Source organism: Heliconius melpomene, chromosome 6, assembly GCF_056956725.1.
Source record: "Heliconius melpomene rosina isolate 202511_hmr_F chromosome 6, ASM5695672v1, whole genome shotgun sequence".
In the NCBI taxonomy this organism is placed as follows: Eukaryota; Metazoa; Arthropoda; class Insecta; order Lepidoptera; family Nymphalidae; genus Heliconius; species Heliconius melpomene.
Window position 1 is genome coordinate 12,003,070 of NC_140394.1, and position 27,010 is coordinate 12,030,079.

The 27,010-nt window shown below is 34.0% G+C and overlaps 1 protein-coding gene across 3 annotated transcripts in view; it reads right to left on the reverse strand.

Moving 5' to 3' along the window:
• The window catches only part of LOC146538533 (segmentation protein cap'n'collar-like), a 95,686-nt gene extending 70,330 nt beyond the window's left edge, over positions 1 to 25,356 (reverse strand). Inside the window, exons 1-2 of one of the 3 annotated variants that reach the window (XM_085186251.1) lie at positions 25,114 to 25,356; positions 14,876 to 14,977 (exon numbers count right to left, since the gene is read on the reverse strand). In XM_085186251.1, coding sequence (XP_085042377.1) covers positions 14,876 to 14,959 — 84 coding nt within the window. In that variant the 5' untranslated portion in view covers positions 14,960 to 14,977; positions 25,114 to 25,356. Of the gene's footprint in view, positions 1 to 9,624; positions 9,866 to 14,875; positions 14,978 to 25,113 lie in introns of those variants that run through there. The other 2 variants (XM_085186249.1, XM_085186248.1) reach the window with 2 other exon arrangements.
• Between the last annotated feature and the right edge of the window lie 1,654 nt (positions 25,357 to 27,010).

Sequence of the window (27,010 nt, forward strand, 5' to 3'; positions counted from 1 at the left end):
CACACTGTATACCGCATACAGCAGGGACGGCAGAGGGAATATAGTATTAAGACACTCCGTCCAATTTAAGAGACATTGCATATTGAGTGACCAAACTCAACGCCGCGCATTTTCTTGAGCGATTAATAATAATGCCGGATTCGAACCCATAATCGCCGCATTTACAATCAGACGATGATCTTGGACAAGATAACACAATGATAACTCAAATACGAACATAAGGCGATATTAATTAAAACGCAGTTAACGCACACGTCACCATATCTGTTGATAACATTATCACAGCATTTTCGTTTAATAGGGTATGCAGATAAAATTTAGTGAAAACGGAGAATGGAGTAAAATTTACTCCGTTCTTCGTTTTCAACTTGATGGAACTACTTTGTCTTATTGAACAGGAGAAATTAAAACAATTTTCTTTTTTAGCTTCACGCTATATCATCCCGGACATAGCAACTCTGCTATGTTGCGGGATACAGTGTAACGGTTCATTAGGTTCCCGGTTCATTAGTGTTAGGACATTCCGTTCTTGTTAGATCACTTCCGTTACCCAATTTCCGCGGAATTTCGAAGGCATTGCGTGCGTGAGGTGGTGTAAACGTCGGGCTTTTCCTCGTCACCTGAGCAAGGAAATCAAAATATTAAATACATAATTTCCCAGAGTGAACTCACAACCGTCGCTTTTACAGCCACATCTTTGTGCCACCGGGCCACGGTCACTAACTGCATATAAAACTTGTAAACGAAACGAAATTTTCCATTTATTTTTTGACGTATTTTACGCTACGTACACATGTATAATTAATATGTGTTTAGAAAGTTTGCGAAAATTTGCGAGAGTGAATAATATTGCTGTTGTAAGTTTAAACTACATTAGTAATTTTCACATAAAATGTTCTCATGCGTGACCGTACGACTATCTATCTATCGAAATAAGACTAGTCTTTTATAAGTAAAAATAGCAGCATCTCATTTTTTCGCGTACATAACCAAAAGAAGATCAGGAATCACTAGTGTTAAGACACTCCGTTCCTCACGAAGTGCCCAATTCTCGAGCTATTGTGTATTGAGAGGCGAAACTCACTACCAAACGCGAGCAAAATAAAATCCTTCATCTCCGAGTGGGAGTCGAACCCACAACCATCTCGTTTACAGTCAGACTCTCCGCCCTTCCTCTCATTAATAAAAAAAACATTACGTCATAATCTTTATCTACATTGGCCATTGAACTGCAATTTAAAAGTCTAATTGTAATGTCGATATTATACGTTCCGTTTCGCGCCGAAATTTACGTCATTAGAATGTTTTTTAAACGCCCGGCAAAGGTTCAAGGTTATACAACCAACGCATTCGCACAACAACAAATCCTACTAATATTATAAATGTGGAAGTTTATGAGTATGGATGTTTGTTCCACTTTCACACCAAAACTACTGAACGGATTTAGACCAAACTTCACAGTAATATAGCTTATAATTCAGGATAACACATTTTGCTATAATATAACAATAACATCGAGCGGGCAAAGCCCCAGTTGGGTCACTAGTAGATTATAAAGACTTCCACGCTTCGATAGTTACGCTAGACCAGAAACGGCGTAGATGTATATTGTTTTTAATTTATTCTATTACTAACAAATAATTTGCCACGATAAATTAAAAAAAAAACAACGCTTACACGAATATATCTATCTATATCTGTTCAAAAGTAAAGTCCAAACGTCCAACCTCCAAAAAAAATCTCTAGATAAGCTAATGATCGTGGGATTATTTTTTTAAAATTAAAATGATAATTATTTAAAGTGTTATTCACCTATCACAAATACTATAGTAAATTATATACAAAAATATTTTTTCGTGTTAAAAGTCTTAAAATCCTAATAGATGTTGTCAAACATTACCATAACAAGAAAATGAAAATGGTTCTTTCCCCCAATTGGGAATCGAACCCACAACCGTCACGTTTACAGTCAGACGCTGTGCCGCTGGGTCCATGACGACCAGAAACGATAAATCTTTTCCACAAATATTTTATTATTATTTAAGTACCGATTTTGCACCTCGTACAAGTATTTGTATTGCTATCTATATAGATAGCTGTAGTATCACACTATAGTAGCTTAGTACAATTTATACGTCAACACTCAACGACATCGGTCGCAGTAAACCACCTTGTAATACAAGTTGAGGACATCTCATTGAACTATCTTTGCCCTGTTGAGGAAAATAAGTATAGAAAACTAATATAATCAGGGGTGAATCCTATACAACTAATATTATAAATGTAAATAAAACAAACAATAAGTTTAAGCAAACGAAGCCGCGTGTGGGTCACTAGTACCAAATAAAAAAAGATAATTTTAATAAGATATATTAAGGAAAAAATAAATAAATAAAATAATACAAAATATACTTTCATTTATGTCGATCATGGAAAGAAGGAAGGAAATAGATATTTATTTTTAAATGGGATAATAAAATTAACTATACTTTTCTTTATCCTGTTTAAGTATATAAGGAAAGGTAACGGGTTGACGCAATAAATTATTTCGTATTTATAGTGCAGCCCTAAATAATATCTACCATATGTTTATCCTTTTTAATCTATATTTGATTTACCATAGATTATATATGGCGTGAATGTGACAATAGCGTATATGGTCAGAGATATATAATAGTAGCTGTCACATTCAACTTATGGTTTAAAGGCTGTGCCGTATTATAGCTTGTTCCATTTCCTTATGAAGATATGGTGAATATTGTCTTACTGACACTAAGGACGATAGTTATGAGTTCGATATAGATTCGGGAAAATTATTTTCATTTACCAATAAATGACAAGACAAAGCTCGGCGTTGAGTTCCGCCACTTGACACTCACCTGGCCTCAAGAGGATGTTACAACAAAATTTGGCATAAAATTCATGATAATATTTAGAACGATTATTTTAGAGTGCAGCATACAAGCGTTGCATCTCAAGGCTTACACTGCCCTTCAAGCCGTCCCAGATTTGAGAGTCTGTTTAAAGTGTTATAACCTACATTTTCAAATATACTTAAAAAAGAAACTGTATCCCGCATATTACCGGGTAGCCAGTTGAACCAGGCGGCATGTGGTGTTCCCCATTTTCAGCCCAAATTTTATTCATTTGCATGTTGATTATTGGAACTCAACGCTGCGCTTTGTCTTATTACCAAAGAGAGGTAATGATAATTCATTATCATGAGTGGGAATCAAAGTCTACCTTTGCCTCTAAAGTAAGGTTACTTTATGCAAAATACAACTTGAAGAAAAAAAATTATTGTCGTTAAAAAATATTTTTTAAGTTATGCCACTGTACCCTATACCTATATAAAAATTGTTAATTACTCACTAGTTATCATTATTATGACTTAACGTTATATTAGTGTTATGTATATTTTCTAATCTTTCATTAAAGAACAATCGAATTACGAAGGTCGCCAGTTCAATGCCCGCGTAAACCAAATATTTGAGTACGGCGTGTTCATTAGAGATAATAAATAAAACATGAAAGCAACAATTAGCTTAAGATTAATATATTTTATGACATAAATATAATAAATACGATGAAAACACGTCAAACTTATCACTATTCCCAATCCACGTCGCACTTCATCAGAGCGAGGAAATAGAAATAGATTATTCCCCCTGGGGATCAAACACGAGACCATCGCGTTTTCCAATAAGATGCAGTCCCACTGCACCATGAGGACCTCATTATATTGAACTATAGTTAACAAGTGCAGGTACTTTTGTTATGACTATTTGATAAGTTCCCGGGAAATCACTAAACAAGTATACATATATTGATATATCTTACGTGACAGATAATTTTTATCGTGCAGCTTTTTTATATTAAAGATATCACATTATTTAATATTACAAATAGCAATTAATATTAAAACTAGCTTTTCGCTGTTAGTTCCGCCACTCAACACGGTATATCTCGAAAGTTTGGCGGGAAGTGGGGAATCTAGTGCCTCAACATAAGGTTCCCTCTGCCTGCTCTGCTATCCAGAGGGTATATAGCAAGATATAAAATACAGTGACAGAAGTATTATTTATAAAATTTTCCTCCTAAAACATTTAATTTATACTTATACCCTTTTACTACGGAAAACTCATTTAATATAATAACAGAAAGTAGGGCAAGTAAAATATATTAGTAAAATTACTTATACTCGTATGTGGCGCGTGTCCTTACAAAATAAGGCAAGGCCGCGTGTTTTATGCATTTGAGTGAAAAGGAACTTTCGTGGGTAGTGGGTGACGACTCTTATTATTATTATCCAGGCCATCATGGTGCATGACTGCTGTGGGTTCGATCAATTGGTAGCTAGATCTTTCGTAAGAAGGTAAAAAGCGAGGTGTCGATTTCTGCCATTCATCACAAAATGTCTCGAAATTCGGTTGGGGCGAGAATAACGTAATGTCTCAATACTAGGTTTCTTTTGCCTACCCTCGTAGAAGCTCAATACAGCGTGAAGCTAAAAAACACAAATAATGTATTTGAAACAATTTACAACTACCTACTTTTGAATCGTCTCTTAAATTATAAATCTCAGTATTGTCAGTCTGTCCAATCGCTATCGGTTTGAACCGGTTCAAGGCAGTTTTGCTGAGAAGAGCAGGTTGAGTGACCGAGCTTAACGCCATGAGAGCCTCGAAATGTTCAGAATATATTATAACAATAAAGTGAATCTTCCAAATCCAATGGAATTGAAAACATTGGACATTGGTTGTATCATGAAAATTATGTTTCGAAATGATTAAAACGCAATAAATTTAGCAATACAGAACAAAGGTTGCGGGTTCGGCGTTGCTTTCCGCCACTCAACACACAACGTCTCGTGAATTCTCGGAAAGTGAGCAACGGAAGTGTCTTAACAGGAACAGGTTCGATTTGCCTACCCTATGTGTGGGATACACAGCGTGTAAATAAAAAAGAAAAAAATCATATCGCGGATTGACAAATCGAACCCACAAACGTCGCGTTTACATTCACAGTGCCATTGAAGTGAATAACCACTGCGACACGTTGCCCTATGATGAGCATCTGTTTACCATATTCATGTACGTTTATATCACTTCCAGAAATAATTCATAATATTACTTCCTTTTAGTTTTGCCAAAGGTTGCTATTAGATGTTATAATAATATGTGTAATAATAATAAACACTCAAATATGATAAATGTAAGAAGTATTTTACAGGTTATTTAGCTTCACTGGGTTCCACACATTTCGCCCAATATAAAATATTGAAACGGTTTGTCTTGTTATCGAAGCGTAGAAATAAAAATAATTAATTCCTCAAGCCAGAATCGAACCAACAATCCCGCCGCATTTACAGTCACACACTGTGCCGCTGCGATATGACAAAACGTCGTGGGTTTGACTCGCTACGGTAACAAGACAAAGCACGCTATTGAGATCCACCACTCAACGTGTAATGTCTCGAAAATTGGGCGGTGCACGGAGAACGTAGTGAATCAACACTTACTTTTCTCTCTAACGCGACATACACAACATGAATAATAATTAATTTTATAAGATAAACAATAAAAGATGACGGCATATTACAAACAAATTAAAGTAACGATACCATTCCGCACGTCCTTTAAACGCCTCGGCATTAGGATATTGAACCTACGCCTACTCTTTAACTGTTGTAATTAGCACTTTACCTTTATTTGAATGTAATGACGTGGATTCGATTCCCATTCGGGGAATGAATTATTTTTATTTCCTCCCTCTGGTAACAAGACAAAATGGGAAACTTTTTTTAACACTTAAAAAAAAAACAAATATTACTAATTAAAATACTATAATACCTATATATTTCGAAACTTTTCTTTCAACTTCACGCTATATTCACGATAGGCAGACCCTTTAGAATTAACCCACATTGTCGATTTATATTTTATTTGCATCTGTAAACGCGTGCGAAGCCGCAGTTAAAATCTAGTATAGTATAAAAATCAATGGGACAAAAAAAATTAAATGGCATGACTCAAGAGTTCAACAACCTAAACACAATAACTTAATGTACTAATCAAATTTTGTCAAGAAAATATATATTTTTATATGAAATGAACATCTTGCTCTGACTATGTTTTATTTTAATAAACTGGTCATAGAAGCCATCGTGGCGAAAAGGGACATGCGTGTGACTGTAAACACGATGAGTGTGGATTCGATTCCCACTCATGGTAGTGATATAATTTCTTTTCCTTGTTTTGCTAACGAGGCACTAGTTTCCCAGATGGGAACCTGCCTACACTAATAGGCTAATAATGATATAAGTAATTATGCGACAGATACTTTTCCCGTTTTATGCATACATTGTGTTTGCAAAAATAAAAACGTAATTTAAATCAGCTTCACGCTGTATCCCGCATACACCAGCTTAGGCAGAGGGAACCTAGTGTTGAGACACTTATACCGACCCTACTTTCCGCCGAATTTTTCAAGGCATTGCGCGTTCAGTGGCGGAACTCGACGCCGGGCTTTTTGTCTTGGCGTGAGAGCAATGAAACTAATAAATAATAATTCATTTCCTCGAGCGGGGATCGAACCCACCACCGTCGCATTAGTCACACCTTTATGCCCATGCGCCACGAGGGTCTCATTGTGTTTGTGTAACTTCTAATAATATATTTAGACAGGCGGTTATTCAACTCACAACGGCCGACCGTCCGCAAGGACGTTTCAAATACGTTTCTTAAAAAAAGAAATTAGACTTTGTTCTAAATTCTCTAACATAGTTATATGGCTTTGATTATACAAGTTCATAGAAAAGTGACGTAAAGCTGAACTTGAGTCTATCGCGGCGCAACGGAACAATGTGACTACAAGCGCGAAGGTTATCGGTTCGATTCCTACGCCAGGGAAACAATTATTTTAATTTTCTCGCTCTGGTAATAAGACAACTTAAATTCTGCCACGCACAATCTGATAATTGGGCAGTGCGTAGGGAAATGAGTATCTTGGGTAAACTAAAAAGAAAGTTGGGAGTTGAACCTACACCATTGTCAATTACTAGTCATTTGTGCATGATTACCTGTTAATTACCTGTTAGCTATAAGATGCTCATTATTTTATATTATGTGTGAAATGAATATAACAGATAGATAGTAAGAAAGAGATAGATAGATATCCTTATTAACACTAAGAACATGCCTACTCCACATTTTATATAGTTGCGCGTTTTAAAAGAAAACTGTATAAAAAAACAATTTTTAAGTCGCATCTTTTTATTACATAGCGAATAAACGAGCGAAAATGCTTAACAGAATCGGCCACTGGCCTTTAACGAGTACCGTTAGTTTAAACTTTACTTGGTTAACCAAAATATTTGTTGCTATGTTAGATTTTGATTCGAAGCCTTCGTGCCGCAGGGGCACATGGTTGCGATTGCAAGCGCGACGGTTGTGGAACGCGCGTTCGATTCCCACTGGGGCAAGTGAAATATTTAATATTTTTATTTCCTCGCTCTAGTAACAGGTGCCTGCCGTCTATCGCAGCATAGAGTTCCGCAACTCAATAAGCAATTAATTAGGAAATCGGCCCACTCTGGTAATATAAAATGAGGAGTGGAATTCCGACACTCGGGTAAATGGGCAATAACTGAGTGTCTATACACTAGGCTCTTAATTACTACTGAGCCTTGTTGTATCCAAAATTAGTAATAATTGGCAAAAAGTCTCATCATTTCTTTCGAAAAGAGTGATGGAGTATCAAATATAAGAAAGTATAAGAATGCCACTCAAAATACCATATGTCTAGTATTATGGCAGAAGTTGCTGATGTTAGCAGCTTAACACTAGCTTCTCTTTTCCTATTCTATTATGGAGGATTAAATGTAAAGCTAAAAAAATCATGACTCAAATCCACAACCATTGCCTTTACGGAGACACTGAGAGCGGGATAGCCACCACTGAGTCACAATAATGTCAATATTACAAAGATAGCATTTAATTTTCTATATTGTTTTGCAGAAACCACTTCCATTGTTATAACTTTTATGATATGTAAGCAAATAAGTAATATAATGCATACTTACAGCACAGATACCGCTAAAAAAATATTATTACACTGCTAATTGCAGTATTAGCAATAAAAAAAATAATTAAAAAAAAATTAAGATCTGTAACTTAAAAGAAATAAGAAATGAGTACTAACATAGAAGAAATGAAAATAATTTTCATAGGATTAGAAATTTCTTAGGGCCTATTGTTTCACAGGGTGCACTAGCTCAGAGTAGTGCCTGGAACTCGTAATCTAAGTATAGATCTCAAAAAGATCAGTGTCCGAGCTCCTGTCTCTACTGACACCAAAATCAAAAATTCTAAATTTATTTTAGAAATTATCTGATGATAATTCTAGACATGCCGCAATCTTTTACCAAACTTTGGAGGTTTTTGTTTATATACCTGTGGCATCTTCCATCACCTACAAAAAACAATTGCTATTCTATTCTTTGGTATGTCTCAAATACTTGTATACTTTGATATTATGATGTTTATTTGTTTAGGGATGTGATTTGTGTGCTTAGACTTTGAAGAATATAAAATTATATATCATTGTACTAATGCCACCTACAAAATAACTGTTAAATTATTCCTCATTCAATTAGTGAGAATAATATTAAAGTGGAGAACAAAGTCACTATCACTATCCAAAATGTTAAAAATGCATAAAGATAAAAAAAAAACTTAATTAAACAAAAATATACACTTTAAAATTTCCTAAAGAAAAACATCTATTTTTTTAGCTATTCTAAAGAACCAACTAATAATATATCTTTTTTTAGTTTTTCTCTGTATCCTTTATTATTGAGGCAAGCAGTATTAATATGCCTAGATACTAGTATTAAGAATCTCTATTTCCTACACATTATCCCAATTGGGTATTGACAATATATATAATAAATATATTGTCTATTTTTATTACAAAAAAGGCTATAGCATATTGGTTATAATAATTATCACTTATTTTAATTATTGAGATGCACAGCAAGTTTAGGCGAATGCCCTTCAAATAGATATAATGTAATAAATGATATATTCAAGTAACAAAGCATCAAAGGATTTCAATGTTATTTATAATTATTACATTCTCAAGATGTTTATCTTTTTTTATAACAATAGCTATATTATTTGAAAATTTTGCATAATTTATTTTTTTATATTAGCTTCATGCTGTATTTCATGTATAGCAGGGTAGGCAGAGGGAACCTAGTGTTGTGACACTCTGTTGACAATTTTCGAGACATTGCGTGCCAAATGTTTTTCTTTAACTTTTTAATATGGCAAAGACCATAATAAAAGTATTAATAATTTCATCATGCTAAATAAAATCATAATGCAAATCAATAATGACATTTATAACCTAAAGAGTGAGTAAAAAACTTATTATAACAATTTAACAATTGTACATACAGTTAACTACACTATCGCTATTTACATATCCCTATTCACCACAAACTCGCACTAGATTCTGATAAGAACAGATAAGATTCTTATTTAAACACAGCTACAATTTTGATATATTAAAATAAATGTAATTAATAATTATTTGAGACTGCCGTATAATAAATTTTACCGCTCTGTTGCCTACGGGGAAAATAGTAGGTGATGTAAAAACACACAGCCACTGACTCGATCGAAGTACGATTAAAACAAGTTTAACAATTATATAATCACGTTTAACTATACACACTTTTATAATGTCTTTTGTTTAATCAATTATATTTATTTCACAATTATTTGTCAGTGTTTTAAACTAAAAAATACTGAATACGACAATATTATAGCGATTACAACTTGTGACTGACTTCGCTTTGTACGGGGACACGTCATTCTGACAATTGGAGCGGGACAGCTTAGTGTTAGAGCGAGACAGCGATGGTGTAATACAAACAAATATACAGCCATCATTAAAATTATACAGATTGATTATTTTATTTATATATATTTTTTTAAATAACAATGTAACGATTATTTTACATTAAATTGTAGATAACTTTATTTTATCTATTATATATTTATTATATAACATAGTATAGAATGTAATTGCGTAGTATAAAATATATACAACCATATATTATAACCGATAGTATTCAAGTGGATGCGTAATAAACGTTATTGAATGCTAGAAACCATTAATCATTGCACAAATTACTATGTGCTCGTTAAATGTAATTTTGTACTGATTTCAAATTAAAATTATTTAACAGCGCCATCTCTTAACAAGAGGAGGTACTAAGTTATAATATATTTTATTTTATTTCACTAGAGGGCTGAGAAGCTGAGGATCGAGTGTGGTGGCGAGAATTGGGGAAGGCCTATGTCCAACAGTTGTCAAAAGATGGTTGTTGATGAGAGGGCTGAATACGATATAATTTTTTAAAATATTTTTAAAATATTTTTTTAATTACTTCGAATTTGTTATTTTTTTGTTTTGTTAAAGAGACAGTATATAAAAAATATAATTCAATATTTTATGTATAAATTGTCTTTGGGATTAGATCTGAATTTACTACAAATTGAACATAATATCATGAAATTCAAGCTCATATGTCATATAAATAGAATAGTATGATTAATATAATCATCCGTAAAACAACTATACAAACAACCAGTTTTTACCTTTTAGAGAACCTAGGAAACTCTCTCTCTCTCTGTCTTAACACCAAATTTCCACTCACCAGGTATTAACACTAATTTCTCCACTTTTAGCAGACTTCTAGAGAGATTATGTTTGTAGGGAACTATTATTTACATTTATAGTTTATTTAATATGTGTCTTTTATATATTTCAATATTGTAATTTATTTTTTTATCACTTATATACAATTATATATTTAATATATTTATATTACATTTTTCACTCTTACATCCTCATCCAGTCCGTAAGAATGGTGTCCTAACTCCCCCCCTCCTTCCCTTAGCTCCCTCCTTCTACCTATCCTACCCCTTCTATTTTCCTCTCCCTTCCTCGGTTTTTCCCCACAAAGGGGTTTTGGAGGTCAGACGGCAGTCGCTCCATTTAAAAACCGCCAACCGCCACTTATATGGACCGACAAAAAAACAGACTGGGTACGGCTAGGGCGTCGCCGCAAAACGACGCGCAGGCACATCGCCCTACACCTGCGACAAGTGGGCAAGGGCTACCGTGTCATGTACGGGCACGGCTAAAGACGCTAGTACCCAGAAGGAAACTCCGCTTTGCAACGTGGAATATTGGCTCTCTGACCGGACGATGCAGGGAACTCGCAGATGTACTCATGAGACGTCGGGTCCAGTGTGCTTTCCTCCAGGAAACACGTTGGAAGGGCAATAAGTCCCGTAACATCGGACAGGGTTACCGGCTTATATACACTGGGTCACAGTTAGGTAGAAACGGTGTGGCGGTAGTGCTTTCTGAAGAGCTTCAGAATGGGCTCCTTGAAGTTGACCGTCGCTCCGACCGCTTGATGCGGGTGAGGGTACTGATTGAGGGCGTTACCACAAACTTAATCAGTGCCTATGCTCCCCAGGCGGGATGTAGCGCGGCCGAAAGGGAGACATTTTGGGAGCAATATGAAGAGGTTCTACTTGCTATACCGTCTACCGAAGTGGTCTTAGTTGGGGGGGACTTGAACGGTCACGTTGGTAAGGCTGCTGAGCCGTATGAACGTGTTCACGGGGGTTTTGGGCACGGTCTTCGCAATGCAGAGGGAGAAAATATTCTGAGAACCTGTATTGCGTCTGATCTGGCCATCGTGAATACGTTCTTCCAAAAGAATCCTCAGCACCTTATCACGTATAAGAGCGGGTCCCACTCAACTCAAATTGACTACTTATTGACCAGACGGTGTCATATGGGCAGGGTAACTAACTGTAAGGTCATTCCAGGCGAAAGCCTAACGGCCCAACATCGTCTTCTTGCCATGGACTTTAACGTCACTCCGAAGAAGAAAGTAGCCGAGAAACGTAGCCCTCGGATCAAGTGGTGGTTGCTGAATGGACCGATGCAGACCGACTTCCTGGCAGAGGTGAAAAGTCATAATCTTTCGACTACCACCGAGACTGCTCAGGAGGCTTGGGATCGGGCCCAGTCGGCAATCATTGCGGCGGGCAGGCGAGTTCTTGGCCTTTCTAGGGGAGGACGTGTCATCGACAGGGAGACATGGTGGTGGAATGACGAGGTGCAGGAGGTGACTCGTGAAAAGAAGGCTGCCTTTAAGAAGTGGCAGGAATCCAACTCTCCTGAAGACAGACTGGAGTACACAGTAGCTAAACGTGCCAGTAAAAGAGCTGTAGCCAGAGCCCGCAGTGAAAGTTTGTCACCATTGTATGATAAACTTGAAACTGTGGAGGGGCAGAAGCTCATTTACAAACTGGCACGTTCCCGGGATAAAGCGACGCAAGATATCGCAAAATGTCTTTGCGTCAGAGATTCCCAGGGCACGCTACTCTGTAATCATGACTCTGTGAAGGAGAGGTGGAGAAGCTACTTCCAGGAGTTGCTGAATACTCAGCACCCATGCAGTCTTCATCACGACCCACCGCCTAACCTCGGACTTATTGCCCCAATAACCCTTGACGAAACACGTAATTGCCTTCGACGCATGAAGAACGGAAAAGCGGTGGGACCTGACGACATCCCGATTGAAGCGTGGAAATCGTTGGGCTCTCGTGGTGTGCTCATGCTTACTGACCTTTTTAGCCATATCTTGAACACTGGTAAGATGCCGCATCAGTGGCGGCTTAGCTTTATTACCCCTATTTACAAGGGAAGGGGCAGTGTTCAAGATTGTGGTAGTTATAGGGGCATTAAGCTTATGAGTCATACCATGAAGCTCTTCGAGCGCATGATCGACCTCAGGCTCCGCCGAGAGTGTACTGTCTCTGAGTCTCAATATGGATTTCAGCCAGGATCGGGCACCATGGACGCCATTTTCGCCCTCAGAACTTTGATGGAGGCATACAGGGAAAAAAGGAGAGCTCTGCACGTGGCCTTTTTAGATCTGCAGAAAGCCTTTGACTGTGTGCCTCGTCAGTGTATCTGGTGGGCATTGCGATCCAAAGGGATCCCTGAGGCCTATATTGAGATTATCAGAGGCATGTACCACGATTCACACGAATAATTGTATATAAGTGTTTAGTATATTTGTATGAAAGCGCTCGCTGCCGTCGACTGCACCGGTATTCACTCCTACCCCCTTGTTGACGGCATATTTTATAAGAGTCGATGCTTGCCAATCGATACGCTTTCCATATGTTCCTTTATTTTTTAAATATTTCTTTCCAAATTGGTATTTATCGTGTTCTGTTTTATATATATGTTTGTGGTTGATTTTCTTATATGTGGTATGTCTGTATCGTGTTTAATTGTGATTTGTGTTATCACTATGTACATTTAAAGTGATGTTGAATATACTCAGTGTTAACCGTGAGTAGAGTTTTTATTATTCACCATCAACACTACAGGTTTTTAGTGGCGAAACTCAACGCTAAGCAGCACCTCGTTGCCAGAACAAGGAGATGTATATTTTTATAATTTTTATTTCCCGTAGTGAGGATCGAACCTGCAACCCGTTTGTTAACAGTAAGCTATTGCGTCAAAGCTGGCCTCCACTTTCAACGCAATTCCGCATTGCTCATTGGTATTACAAAATACGTTGGTGAAATGTTTGTGAAAATGTTTAGAAAACGTATAAACAATTTAGCGAAATTTGATTTTTAATAGAATAGGATAGAATATATTTTATTGCATATATAAAACATAAATAAAAAAAAGAAAAACACGTATGCAAAGGCGGTCTTATTGCTTTAAGCAATCTCTCTTTAATAGTTACGACACTTATATTCTTCATCTTTGAGTAGGTAGAGTACGTAATTTGTAAAAATCTGCTTAAATAGTTGTAACAAATTAATATTTCGACAGTAGGTCCGTGTGCCTGCTCTGTTTTATTTAAATATATATTAATTTATTACACAAATATTAAATAAAATTTGCTTACCGATCGAGTCCATCCCTATGTTTAGTGAGGAAGCACATCACCATAATTTTTTAACGTTTCGATTTTGAAAAGTTTATTTATTATACCGCCATTTTGTATTACTATAAAAATTTATATTACTAGGATTAATATTACTAATATTAGGTAAATAGTTCTAAAAACAATAACTTAGTACCACTTATTTGTAAGGTATTTTTTAATTATTAACATTAAAGCAAGAACAATGTCGAAACAATAAGAATTTTTATATAGTTAAATACTTCAAAATATAAAATGGTGAGTTCTATGCTGTAACTATGATATTTAAATGTAAGTTAAGGTTAAATTTGTCACATATATATATGCTGGCGATAAGACTAGATTTCCCTACTGATTAAATAAAGATATTAATCTTCCATATTCGTTTATTTCCTTATGATATATTTTATTAAATAATAAAACAGGAGTTGCGTTTTTTCATTATTATATAATTGAATTAAGAATCCCTGTTGTATTTTAGTTGTTTTTTAAAAAAATATATGTTGTAAAAAAAGTTTAATCAAATTTAACGCGTAGTATCCGTTTCATATAAGTTTTAGTAAAGATTATATATAAGAATAGTTATTATTATAGTAGGTGGAAAACAAAACTACTGATTTGTATATTAATTTTTTGTGTTGGATAGTTCATTTCTCAAGGAAAGTCATTATTACCACGTTATTCATTTGATCACACGGGCGACACCGCAAGTATTAGCTAGTCTTTCATACAAATGTATGTACGTACAATACTTATACTACGTATTTTACAATACTACGTATTTTACAATAACTTAAAGATTATATTTGATATAGTATAATAACTTACCGGTATATATTTCTTATTAACCGCGACAATGTCCACGGGGTCCGGACTGAGACTCCTCATGGTGGGCAGAACGTCGTCTATCATTGTTGCTTTTTTATTGATCTGTGACAAAAAAATAATGTGACATTTAAAAGACTAACGTTAAGGCGTTGTGGGTTCGATTTGTATTCGAAAGAATGAATTATTTTCAATTATATTATATTACATATTATAATCTCTCTAAAACGAGCAATGCGTGAAAAACGGGGAGACTCAACACTAGCCTTTGCCTACCTTGTTAAGCGGGACACTAAAAAAACCGGTATAAAGTCGGAATTTAGGATTGTATGTCAACAGAAAGTACAATTTATAAAATAAATAATTGACAAATTTAAGTTTGTATTCCTTCGTATGCATTCATTTGGCATGAAATTAACTTTTGGAATTATTTTCTTCTATGAAATATCTATAAACAATATAAATATATATAAAAAAATAATAATAATTATTATATTTGGCTGATATTTAAAAACCTATTGAAATTAAGACAATAAGTAAGTAGTAAGTAATACTTGTACACCCTTGTATATTGAACAAATACAATAGTTAAAATAAATTTAAAACTTTATTTTTATTGTAAAAAGTTTTATTTTTCTTTAAAATTGCTGAGACTATTTCTTAGAACACAACAAGATGTGTTATTACTTATTATAGTGTAATTATGTATCAAGTTGGTAGTAGGCTGAGAGGCGGTTTGTGTTTTGTTCTTATTACATATTTTGTTATATGTATATGTTAACGGCTCTAAATGAATAAAGCCGTTATTCACTGACCATGAGATAAGTTTAAAATTTTAAATTACAATCTATCTAATAAAAAACAATGTTACGTAAAAATAAACAATACAAAAGAATAATAATCTTCAACAGTCACTTTATTATCCAGACGAGTATCTTTCACTGTTCTCTTCTGAGTATAGTCATTATATGAAGATTATACGCGATATATTATAGAGTACACGCGTTTTTCCAGCTTTACTCTGTATCCCGTATATAGCAGGGTTTCATGAGAATTCTGCCTAAATTTTAGATATTGCGTGTTGAGTGGCGGAACTTAACTCCACGCTTTCTTTTCCAGAGCGGAAATGTCAAAATTTGTATGATTTTAAATTTTATTATTCCATGATTGATAAAATCTTTGAACATACATATAGTACTATTTGTCAGTTTAACAGATACATATAGGTCTAAATTATCTAATCAAAATAATCTATGAATGTGCGATGATATACAATTTTTAAAGATATGTGTTTTATCTAATATTATATATTGTTAGGAGCCAAATACATATTAACGGTTGTTCAATTATCATGGTCGATCAATACTCGAAAATAAATCAAATCAAAGTGTCACTTTTAAGATATCATAGGATAACTATATAAAAAGAATAATTATTGCATTTTTTGAAAAACTTGGTAATTCTAAATATAGAAGTTAGATCTTCGAGAAATTTTAAAGAGAAGAGTTACAACAAGTATTTGTAATTACAATTACATTGTATTTAAGTTTACTCATTCCATAATTAATGTTATAAATTTAGTAAAATTCTGCTTAAAAAAAGTAGATAAAACATTGTAAATATTATTAGTATGCTTGTTGTGTTGTGTTTCTATATTTTTTTATTACTGTCGTAACTTTCGCAGATTTAGGTAAAGTTACAGTATACGTGTCTATAGTGTAATTCCTATATTTAATATAATTTATTCTAATATTTCTAACTTTGCCACAGATAGTTTGAAAAAAGGCCCATTCGTTCTCGTTACCAAAGAAATTACGAGAAATCTTCTCTTAGTGCTTCCTTATACTCTCCAAGGAATTTGCATACCAAATTGCAGCTATCTAGCGTAGTTGCCCGGATGCCCATTGTAAGTATGCCAGTACATTGGCAGGATTCATTCCTCAGTCTAACGACACACTCTTCGCCACCGTAAGAGGCAGCGAGGCCAGTCCTACCTCACGGCACGTCCGCGCCTCGACGTGACGGGGTCCAACGGTCAAAATCCCCCCTACTTAGCAAATCCTCTGCAATCGCCAACCCTTTACGAGCATCCATTGAAGCTCATACATTTTCTTCAGGGCCAAGCTACTCTTGCCCCTCCCCAACCGGTGACGCTGTAAAGACCATCCCAGGTCAATAAGGTCCATTCGAAGAAAAATGTATATATGTAATTCATATAAGCGTGACGTAATATCCACTATCTAATCGACGCGATATCTAAAAGTAAACTTGGTACTTCAGGTGTAGTCCATAACTCATAAGCTTACATCTTCCATATTGAGAGAACGGAGAAGTATATCACTACGTACCTTAACTAACTGGCGCCAGTTATCTTATAGAAATAAATATTTTTTGAATGCTTTACAAATTAAAACTATCTTGAGATAAAAATTTAAGCATTTTTCACAAATTTACTTGATAAGATAAGATTATAACGACAATAGTAGCTACATTTAAGAAATTTCTGACAGAGTATGTGTGTAAACGTAATAATTTTACTGATATTTTATTACCTTCACGCGGTATCCCGCATCTAGCACAGTAAATAGAGAGAACCTATTTTTAACACTCTTTGCCATCCACTTTCTATCCTATTTTCGATCTCAACATCGTACTTTGTCTTATAACCAAAGCGAGGATCTAAAAATAATTCATTCTTTAAAAAAATAATTCAATTTCCAGTATTTACATTTATAGGATTAATTTAAGGATAGACACAGTCTATCCTTTATAAATGATACTCAAGAAGTTTTTTCTTTCATGTATCGACGTTAAATTATTCATAACTGCGTGTAATTTACTTAATGACTTACGTCCAATGTTAATAATGTATCTCCTATCTCCAGTTAACGTCAATCTTGTATTGTTCGACATGTCTATCCAATCACTAACCTGCATGCCGTCTTCCATCTCTGTCTATTTCAATCTATGGTTGCAATTTATGGATTAGGATTGATTATTAACATTGGGCGTAAGAATATATCATGAAAAAGAGATATTCAGTTTAAATGTGTTGACAAGGTTTTTAATAATATAATTCTATATATAGATACAAATGGTTTATCATTTAATTACCATAAAACAAATGTGAGGTCGTCATGGCCAAGAGGCACAACATCTAACTGTGAACACGACGGTAATGGATTTGTATCCCACTCATGGAAATAAGTTATAGCTACTTTCTCGCTTTAGTCACAAGTTAAAGCGCGGCGTTGAGTTCTGCCAGTCAACACACAATGTCTCGAAAATTGGAGTCCGCGTGAGGAACGGAGTGTCTCAACACTAGATTCTCTCTGTCTACTCTACTGTATGTGGAATATGGTATGAAGCAAAAAAAATAAGAATTTCACATTTTCAACTATCTCTTAGACTATAAAAGTTGAACTTGAAGTTGACTTTAATTGAAGATAACCACGAGACACGTGTACAAAGTAAATAACACGTCAGTTTGTAGGTTACAGGTTCATTCCTTATTCCGTAATAACTATGAGAATATTTCATCAAAAATATATATTATTTCTCCTGTTGCAGAGAGAATGTAATAATACATAGGTCACTGCGTTTTCCACTTTTTAAATAGGTACCTATTGGTCGCTGGATGGTGGAACTAACACTTGTTTTTTTACAAATACAAATAAACATTAGTACAGAGTTCATTCCCCGAGTGGGTATACCTACTCGTATGTATATTCGCAAGCTTGTGCCCCTGCATCACTCTGGTTTAAAAGGTTTGTGCTAAATATAAATGATAATGGCTTCTAAATAACAAATAATTATAAATTTTATCAATTATTCTTATCTAAAATTAAAATCAAATTGATAAGATTACTGACACAAGTATTAACATTATATATTCTATACATATTACAAAATAAAAGCATTTCAATTTAACGTATGATAACAGATTTTTATGCGGTTTATATGTGTATGTACATTATATAAATATATATTTTTAGGTTCGCGTATGTAGCAGTGTAGGCAGAGGAAATTTAGAGTTGAGACACTCTCCACTTTCCGCCGACTTTTCAAGGCGTTGCGTATTAGGGGATGGAACTCATTTTACATATATTTATTTATAAATATTTGATATAAGAGTAAAAACACAAATGAAATGTCATTCTAATGAACTTTGATAAACTTACTAATTTGTGTGATAAAATTAGTATCTATCTATTAGATATTTAGTTTTTTCTATTTGTATAGGTACGAGTACATATCGGTGTTTATAGGTTTAAATTAGACCTACATAGATAATATTTACATTTATGAAAATAAATAAATATGTATGTATACGCGTTATCGACCTGGCAAAGAAACACCACAAAACTTTGTTCCTTTTTTATATATCTTCACACCACATGCTGCATAAAGGAGAGTGCCTACTCTCGGGAAGCATCACTACGTGGCTGATGATGAGCGTTGGTCCAGTCTACGGTAACGCACGTTTGCCTACTAAATACCTACTCACTCTATTTTTACCCCCCACATTATACAAGTATGTCATAGGAAATACGTATGCCGTGTGTGCCCATTCCCTCTCTGTGCGAATGAAGAACATAGATTCAAAGCGTTTCGACGTTGTTTTAGGAATTTTCACCATGTACTCATGAGGTGAGGCTGTATTCCTGGAGGTTCTATGGTAAAATAGGAATAGAAATACGAAGACACATCCCGAATTCAATGGACTCCAAATGTATGGCTACGTTCTCCATCTCATTAGAACATTAAATTACAGCATGGAGTTGTTGACTTTTTTACAACTTTTGATTGACGAGAACGTATAGCTTAATGGTCAGAGCACTCTGGACGGTTTTCAAAAAGGCGCTGGTTGGAATCACGCTACTTTGAAAATTTTATACGTTTTCTATAAAAGTTTTTTTCCTAAATGTTGAATAGATAGATAGATAGATAGATAGATAAAATTCTTTATTGCATACACAAGCTATAAGTACAATAAGAAAAAAAGAAAAACGATAGCTATAGTAATATAACTAGCATGCAAGGGCGACCTTATCACTATTAGTGATCTCTTACAGGTAACCGTGAGCGTAAACATTTACAAAAAAATAAGTAATAATATAAGAACTGTGTGGTGCATAAAAAGTTTGTTAATAGTTACAGTAATAGCGAATCAGAAAATAAACATACAACATTACAAATGTGATATAATTTACATATATTACTAATACATATAATAAATAATTATATATATATATATATACACATACATAATATACAGAAAAATAAATATATATATACATATATAGTTACTTTAAAAGAAAACAAAAAAAAAAATGTACTAACTGTTATTTTGTTTTGCCAAATAGTAATGCTTCAAGGATTTTTTAAAAACGTGAAGCGATTTACAGTGTCGGATACAGGATGGTAAGTCATTCCACAAAATGACGCTTTTAAAAGTGAAGGAATCATTAAAACTTAGTGTATTGCACATTGGTACCTTTAACTTGTTGTCGCTGTTGGAGCGGAGGTTGAGATGAGTCGGAGTATCGGATCCAAGGAATGTGAAGCGCTCCTTAAGGTAGTGAGGAGTGTTAGGATGGAAAAGTATAGAATAGAGAGTGCAAAGAACATGGAAATATCGACGATGCCGAACTGTTAACCATTGAAGCTTATTGCGATATGAGGATATATGATCAAATTTTTTCAAATTAAAAATATATCTGATACACAGATTTTGTAAGCGCTCTAGTTTATCTAGGTGTAATTGTGTTAAGTCAAGGCAACAGGAATCGGCATAGTCGATAATAGGAAGAAGGAGGGAAGTGGCTAATGTTATTTTTGTTTTGTTGAATAATACTTTAAAAATGTTTAAAATTTCAGAATTCTTCTAGAAGTTTATTTGTACAGACGTAACGCAAAATTTGACACTTGACTTTTGCTCTTTTATCAACAGTTAGGTAAGAGGTTACTTGAGATTATAAAAATAATATTTTTTATTTGTTTATTTATCAGTTCACTAATTTTATGATTAAAATTTTATTATTTATTTACTAAGGAAACGGTGCAGCATCAAGTGCCATACTTAACACGCAATTTCTCTAAAATTGGGTAATGATGAACAGATAGTCTTAACTCTAGGTTCCCTCTGCCTACCCTACTGTGTCCGGGATACACCGTGAAGCTGATTTAATTTTTTTGACATTTTAGTATTTGTTTCCCCAAAAATAATGTTGAATTCTATAATAAACGAACCTAAAATCAAAACTATAAATTTCCTCGTTATGTCTACATTCATGACATGTTTTATTAAAAGCTGGTTGAACAACTTCATATGACGTAAGTATATCCTCATAGCCAATCGTATCCTTTACTTCTACACATCTTTATAATTATTATAAATCTAAAGAGTTTGTTTGGTTAACCGTACTAATCTCACGAACACTGAATTGAATTTTATCTAATTTGATAAAAAAATTTTTGCTATTGTTGGATAGCCTATAACCTCCCGAAACTAGATTGTGTCAAGTGTATGGGGATAAGAATGGGGGGCGGAAGTGGTCTGTGCCCACTCCAAAATAGTCTGGTGCCTACCCCAGAGCAAACTATTATAAAAAACATCAACATTTAATATTGAAGCCACCATATTTGTTATTTCTTAGAACGCTTACAAGCAATTGTAGGAAAATTAATATAATTATATCCGTTTCGCAAACAAATATTATTATAGTAATTTATCGAATGTAAACATCGTCAACATGTAAACAAGAGGCCTGTCATGGCGCAGAGGCACAGGTGTGAGACTGTTAAAAGCGACTTGTGGGTTCGATCCCCACTCGATTTTTTTTTATTTATTTCTACGCAGATTAGGGAAGGGAAGGGAACCTGGAGGAATGGAAGGGAGTTTAGGAACAGACGAAAAAGGTGCGGATATAAAACCTACGAAATAATCTTTCGAATCTAATAGATCATTTGAAATAATTTAATATCTATAACCGAAACCGATATAGCATTTTTCTTATATTCGTATCCATATTTAGATTTTTATTGTATACTGCGAACTGCGAGTCCCTTTTTGAGATACAATAACATAGAAAACTAACTCGTTTTATCTCAACCATTATAAAGATAGTCAAGTCTTGTAAGTTATTTCCTTATTTATCTTTGTATTACCCATACATACATTATGTATGTATGTATATAAAATTTTATCTTATTGTAAACAAATGATAAACTTCAAAATAATTGCAACTAATATAAGAATATACGTAACAAAGTCCGAGGCCGTGCCCGAATGGGACAGGGTCTGACTTTTCTCCATAGCTTTCGCGAGAAATAAGTCATATTGAGATGATCCTTTTTAACCGACTTCTGTAAGAAAAGGAGGTTATCAATTCGACTGTATTTTTTGTAGCTTCACGCTGTATCCCGCATTTAGCAGGGTAAACAGAGGGAAACTAAGGTAAGGCATTCAGTTTCCCACAAGCCGCCAAATTCTCGAGGCATTGCGTATTGAATAGTGGAACTCAACGCCGCGCCTATATTTTTCATCAATATCAATTCAGTAGTGGATAGGCAGAGAACACTACGTCCTTCGTCTGCCTACCGACACCCAGCTAAAAATGTGTATTATATCGCATAGGTATATTAATATTATTGAACATTGAAAAATCGTTTTAGTATAAACTAAACAAATTACTAGAACTGTTAAATCAGCATTGAAGGTCAAATAAATTTGACTATATTATACATTCATTGTTTTGTTTTCACGCTTAACCCGCATATAGGAGGGTAGCCAGAGACAACTTAGTGTTAAGACACTCAGCTCTCAACTCTACGCCTAAATACGAGTCATTATTGGTTGAGCAGCGGAACTTAACTCCGCGCTTTATCTTTACGGAATGAGGAATTAAAAATTATTCTATTTCCCGAATGGGAAACGATCCCACAGCACCTCTCAAACATTTAAAACTATAGTGTTAAATGATATTACCCGTAGAGATATAAATACACCGTGAGTCATGGGAAATAACATCTTGTGTGAACAATTTAATATATTTTCCTTGTATTGTTTATGTGAATGGAAATTAACGTATTGTTCAACGTTTAGTTTTGTTTCTCTTTGGTTTTCGCTTCCCCTCTCTGGTAGATAAAGCGCGTTGAGTTTCGCCACTCAACATGCAATGTCTCGAAAATCGGCGATGCGTGAGAAACGGAGAATCTAAATATTAGGATTCTTTTGTCTATTGAACAGAGTCTGTTCTGGTATTTTAGAAAAAAACGTGAAAACGCTCAATTGAGTATTTAGCATTGTGACCCATTTGCAAATCTGGCTAACTTAATATCTAAATAAATAAAAGATGTTATAGGTTAGATCCCCACTGCTGGAATGATGATTGTATATAATTTATTTTCAGTTCCGCACTCTGATATAACGCGGCCTTGAGCTCTGCCGTTCAACAGGCCATGTCTCTAAGATTAGACTAAAACTGAGGAATATTACTATGTAGTAAATATGGTTAAACGTATTTTTAAAAAGGTTCACACAAATTCTCCAAGTTAAGCAAAAAGTAGAGAAAAGACATATCACTAAGTGCCATATAAAAAACATTATAGGCCTATAAAGATAAATAAAAACGTGTTTTATTATTTTTTTTTAGCTTCACGCCGTATCTTGCACGTTACAGGGAGACACTAGTGTTAAGAAACTCCGTATCCGTTAAAATACTTTCGTTCCCCATTTCCACCAAATTCTGGAGGTATTGCATGTTGAGTGGCGAAACTGTACGCCGCGCTTTATGGCGCTACCAGAGCGGGGAAATAAAAATATTAAATATCTCATTACCTAGAGTGTAAATCAAACCCACAACCGGTCGCGTTGCCAGTCACACGCTTGCCCCTGCGCCGCGACTGGCCTCATAAAATAAATATATAATTATCACAATACGTCATCCTCTTGAAGTAGGAGATATATAGCTAGTGAGGCGCGAGAAGGTGTTACGATATGCATAGTATATTTATAAATATATAATATATATACCTAGATAAGTATTTGTGTTTGTTTGTAAACACACGTGTTCAGAGGCGGAATTCAACGCCGCATTCCGTCTGCCACTCTGCCAGTGCGGATATCTGATATTAACGGAACGATATAATGACCTTGGGTTCCGTTCCGTTACAAGTAAGCAGTTATGATATAAAATATATGTTGAGTAGGTACTTAAGGCTAATGAACGAAAACTGTGTGACTTTCACTTCCATTGCAAATTACAGTAAAAAATTACTATATTGCAATTTTTTTAGGGTTCCGTATCTCAAAAGAAATAACAAAATTCTTATAGGATCATTTTATTATCCGTATGTCTGTTTGTCAATCAAGACCCTTTTTCTCAAGTTCGGCTCGCTCTTGACTAATTTTTTTTTATAATAACAGACAACATTATTTTTTATCCTCCCATTGACTTTCACTTAGGTAATTACTATTGATAATGCAAATTATACTAAATATTTTTGATATATTTTTTAAAACAGTAAAAATATAAGGATAGGTACATTATTTGATCTTCTATTTATTCTTTGATTTATTAAGTCATTGCAATTTAACAATGTTATTATAATTTTCCTTATTATACTCAAGATAGATGACTTGTCAAATAGACTGAATAACACACAACCTAATAGGTTATTTTAACTTTTTAAATTGAAGAGGATGTAAAATATAAGGTTTTAAGTCTAAAATTAAAATTTAAATTAATATTGCATCAATTGTTAATAATGTTAAAGAACATTAAAATAAAGTTTTACGTTTTAGACAATTAAATGAATATTTTCCTCACATCATAATGATATCCACATGACAGCTCTATTGATGTCATAATACGCAATAGACAGATAAATAAAAAAACTAAAAACATATGTATAGCTAATAATATTTACAATAGTAGCACATGTTTTGTTTAACATTTTTTTCAGTTTTTTTAATGCACAGATTAAATAGACTAAAATATTATACGTCTGGGTTTTCCGATCAAAGAAAATCAGTAAGAAAATTAGTCAGTATTTCCACTTCACAACTTAACTTCATATATTTAAATGTAATTAAACTAAAAAAATAAAATTTAAGCCTAAAATATGATAAAACAAAATATTTCTTACAAGTCCACAAACTTTTAAAAATAACCAAAGCAAATGTCATGATTGATACAACCCAAGTTATATATTACATCACAAATAAAAATACTTACCGCAATTTATTATTGTGGAACGAAAAAATCCAAATTACACACTTGAAATCACTTAAATTACACAAAAAAATGTTTATTACAGTGAATAAAACAAATAACTTTTGGGTATCGCGCCAAAATTGTTATACGGATAAATTAAGATGGCTCTATGGCTATAGAAACTGAAGGTTAATTAATAACTTTTTGAATTGGTAGGATTATAGCGGTAAAATTGACGTCAAGTCCACACGGTAGCTAAATAGAAACTGAGTGTTAAAGTCCATGCTCTCGAAGCGTGATTAGGAATCTGATAATAATATTATCTTATCATTCGCAAAACACTGTTTTTGAGATACCTTGTATGTTAAAAGTTTGTATTTTTAGTATTAGTTAAGAAAGTAAAATAAATTACGTATTATTTATCTGTAAAAATATTATAAATCTAAGGCTGTTTGGTTGAACGTGGTTATCTCAGGAACCACTGGTTTATTTTTGTGTGGGATAGCCATTCCATTCCATTTATCGAGGACGAGGAGGCTTTGTATTTTTTTTTACCTTCCCGCTGAATCTCGTACATGGTAGATAGGCAAAAGGAACTTGGAACGGTCCCCTTAAGACACTTCCGTTTACTATTTTCCGGCGAGCTCTCTAAGCATTGCGTATTGAGTGGTGGAACTCAGCGCCGCACTTTTATGGTTACCAAAACGAGGAAATGAAAATATTAAACATTTCACTTCCCCGGGTGGGAATCGAACCTAATATTAGCAGTTCAAATATTTTAAATATAAATATATCAATTGATATAAAATGTTATGTAAATCTCACTGATGACGTCATATTACAATAGGTGGAGCACTTCTATTTATTTAAACAATACAATTGTGTTCAAATTCTACTCCACGCCTGGTGTCAAAACACTTCGTTCACCACTCGTTGTTTAGGCACTCTCTGCCTATCGGGCTATATTCGGGTAACAAGGTTGAAGAAAAAAAAAAATAACTCAAAGTGTATCTATTTATTTATATTTTTACCAATTTTCAATGGACCATCCGTACACAAGAGGGAAAGGTCTGCGAAAAAAATAAAAATCGTTACCATACAAACATTATCCATACAAATATTTATATTACTTATACTTACTAAGAAAATACTGCTTCCCATTGTATTCCGCAAGTAGCAGGGTAGGCAGAGAGACCCTAGTGTTAAGTTACTGTATTCTCCACTTTCCGTCCAATTTTGGAGATTTATTTATACTTTTATATGTAGGTATATACTTTATCAAACAAAATTGTAATGTAGAGAAAGTGAAAAAAAATTCAAACAGTAACTTTAAATCTATTATATAAAATGTACTGCTTAGATTTTTTTTGTATGTGAAGTAGAGATCGTCTACTCTTAAATTGAACTTACAAACAGAAGCAGAAGAGGATATAGTATGGAGAGATGCCATACATAGATGGAGAGTAGCATTATATAAAATATGCAAGTTTTGTTCGAAAAAAAAAATATTTTGATGCCTTTTGATGCTGTATAAAAACTCCCCGAGAAATTTATTTAATTTTTCTAAATTAGATGGTCTCTACTCAAAAATTCCTTCAGTGAAAATAGAGAATATTTTCAGTTACATATAATAAACATGTAGATAGAAGATAGTGTTTAAAAAAGTTATCACTTCGTGCCAAATTGTAGGTTCACGGGAAGTACCCTATAGATTTAATTACGTGGCAAATTTGAAACAATAAGCAGTTAAATTGATGCATAAATAAGATTTTTTTTTAGATTAGGCGTGACAGACAGGCGGCTGACGGCTAACAAAGCGATCGACGATTTGAGGTACCGAACCCTAAAAATAAATAAATTACAACGGGAATAAATTGTATTAGGTATTTATTAATTGTTTTATATTATTTTGCTAATG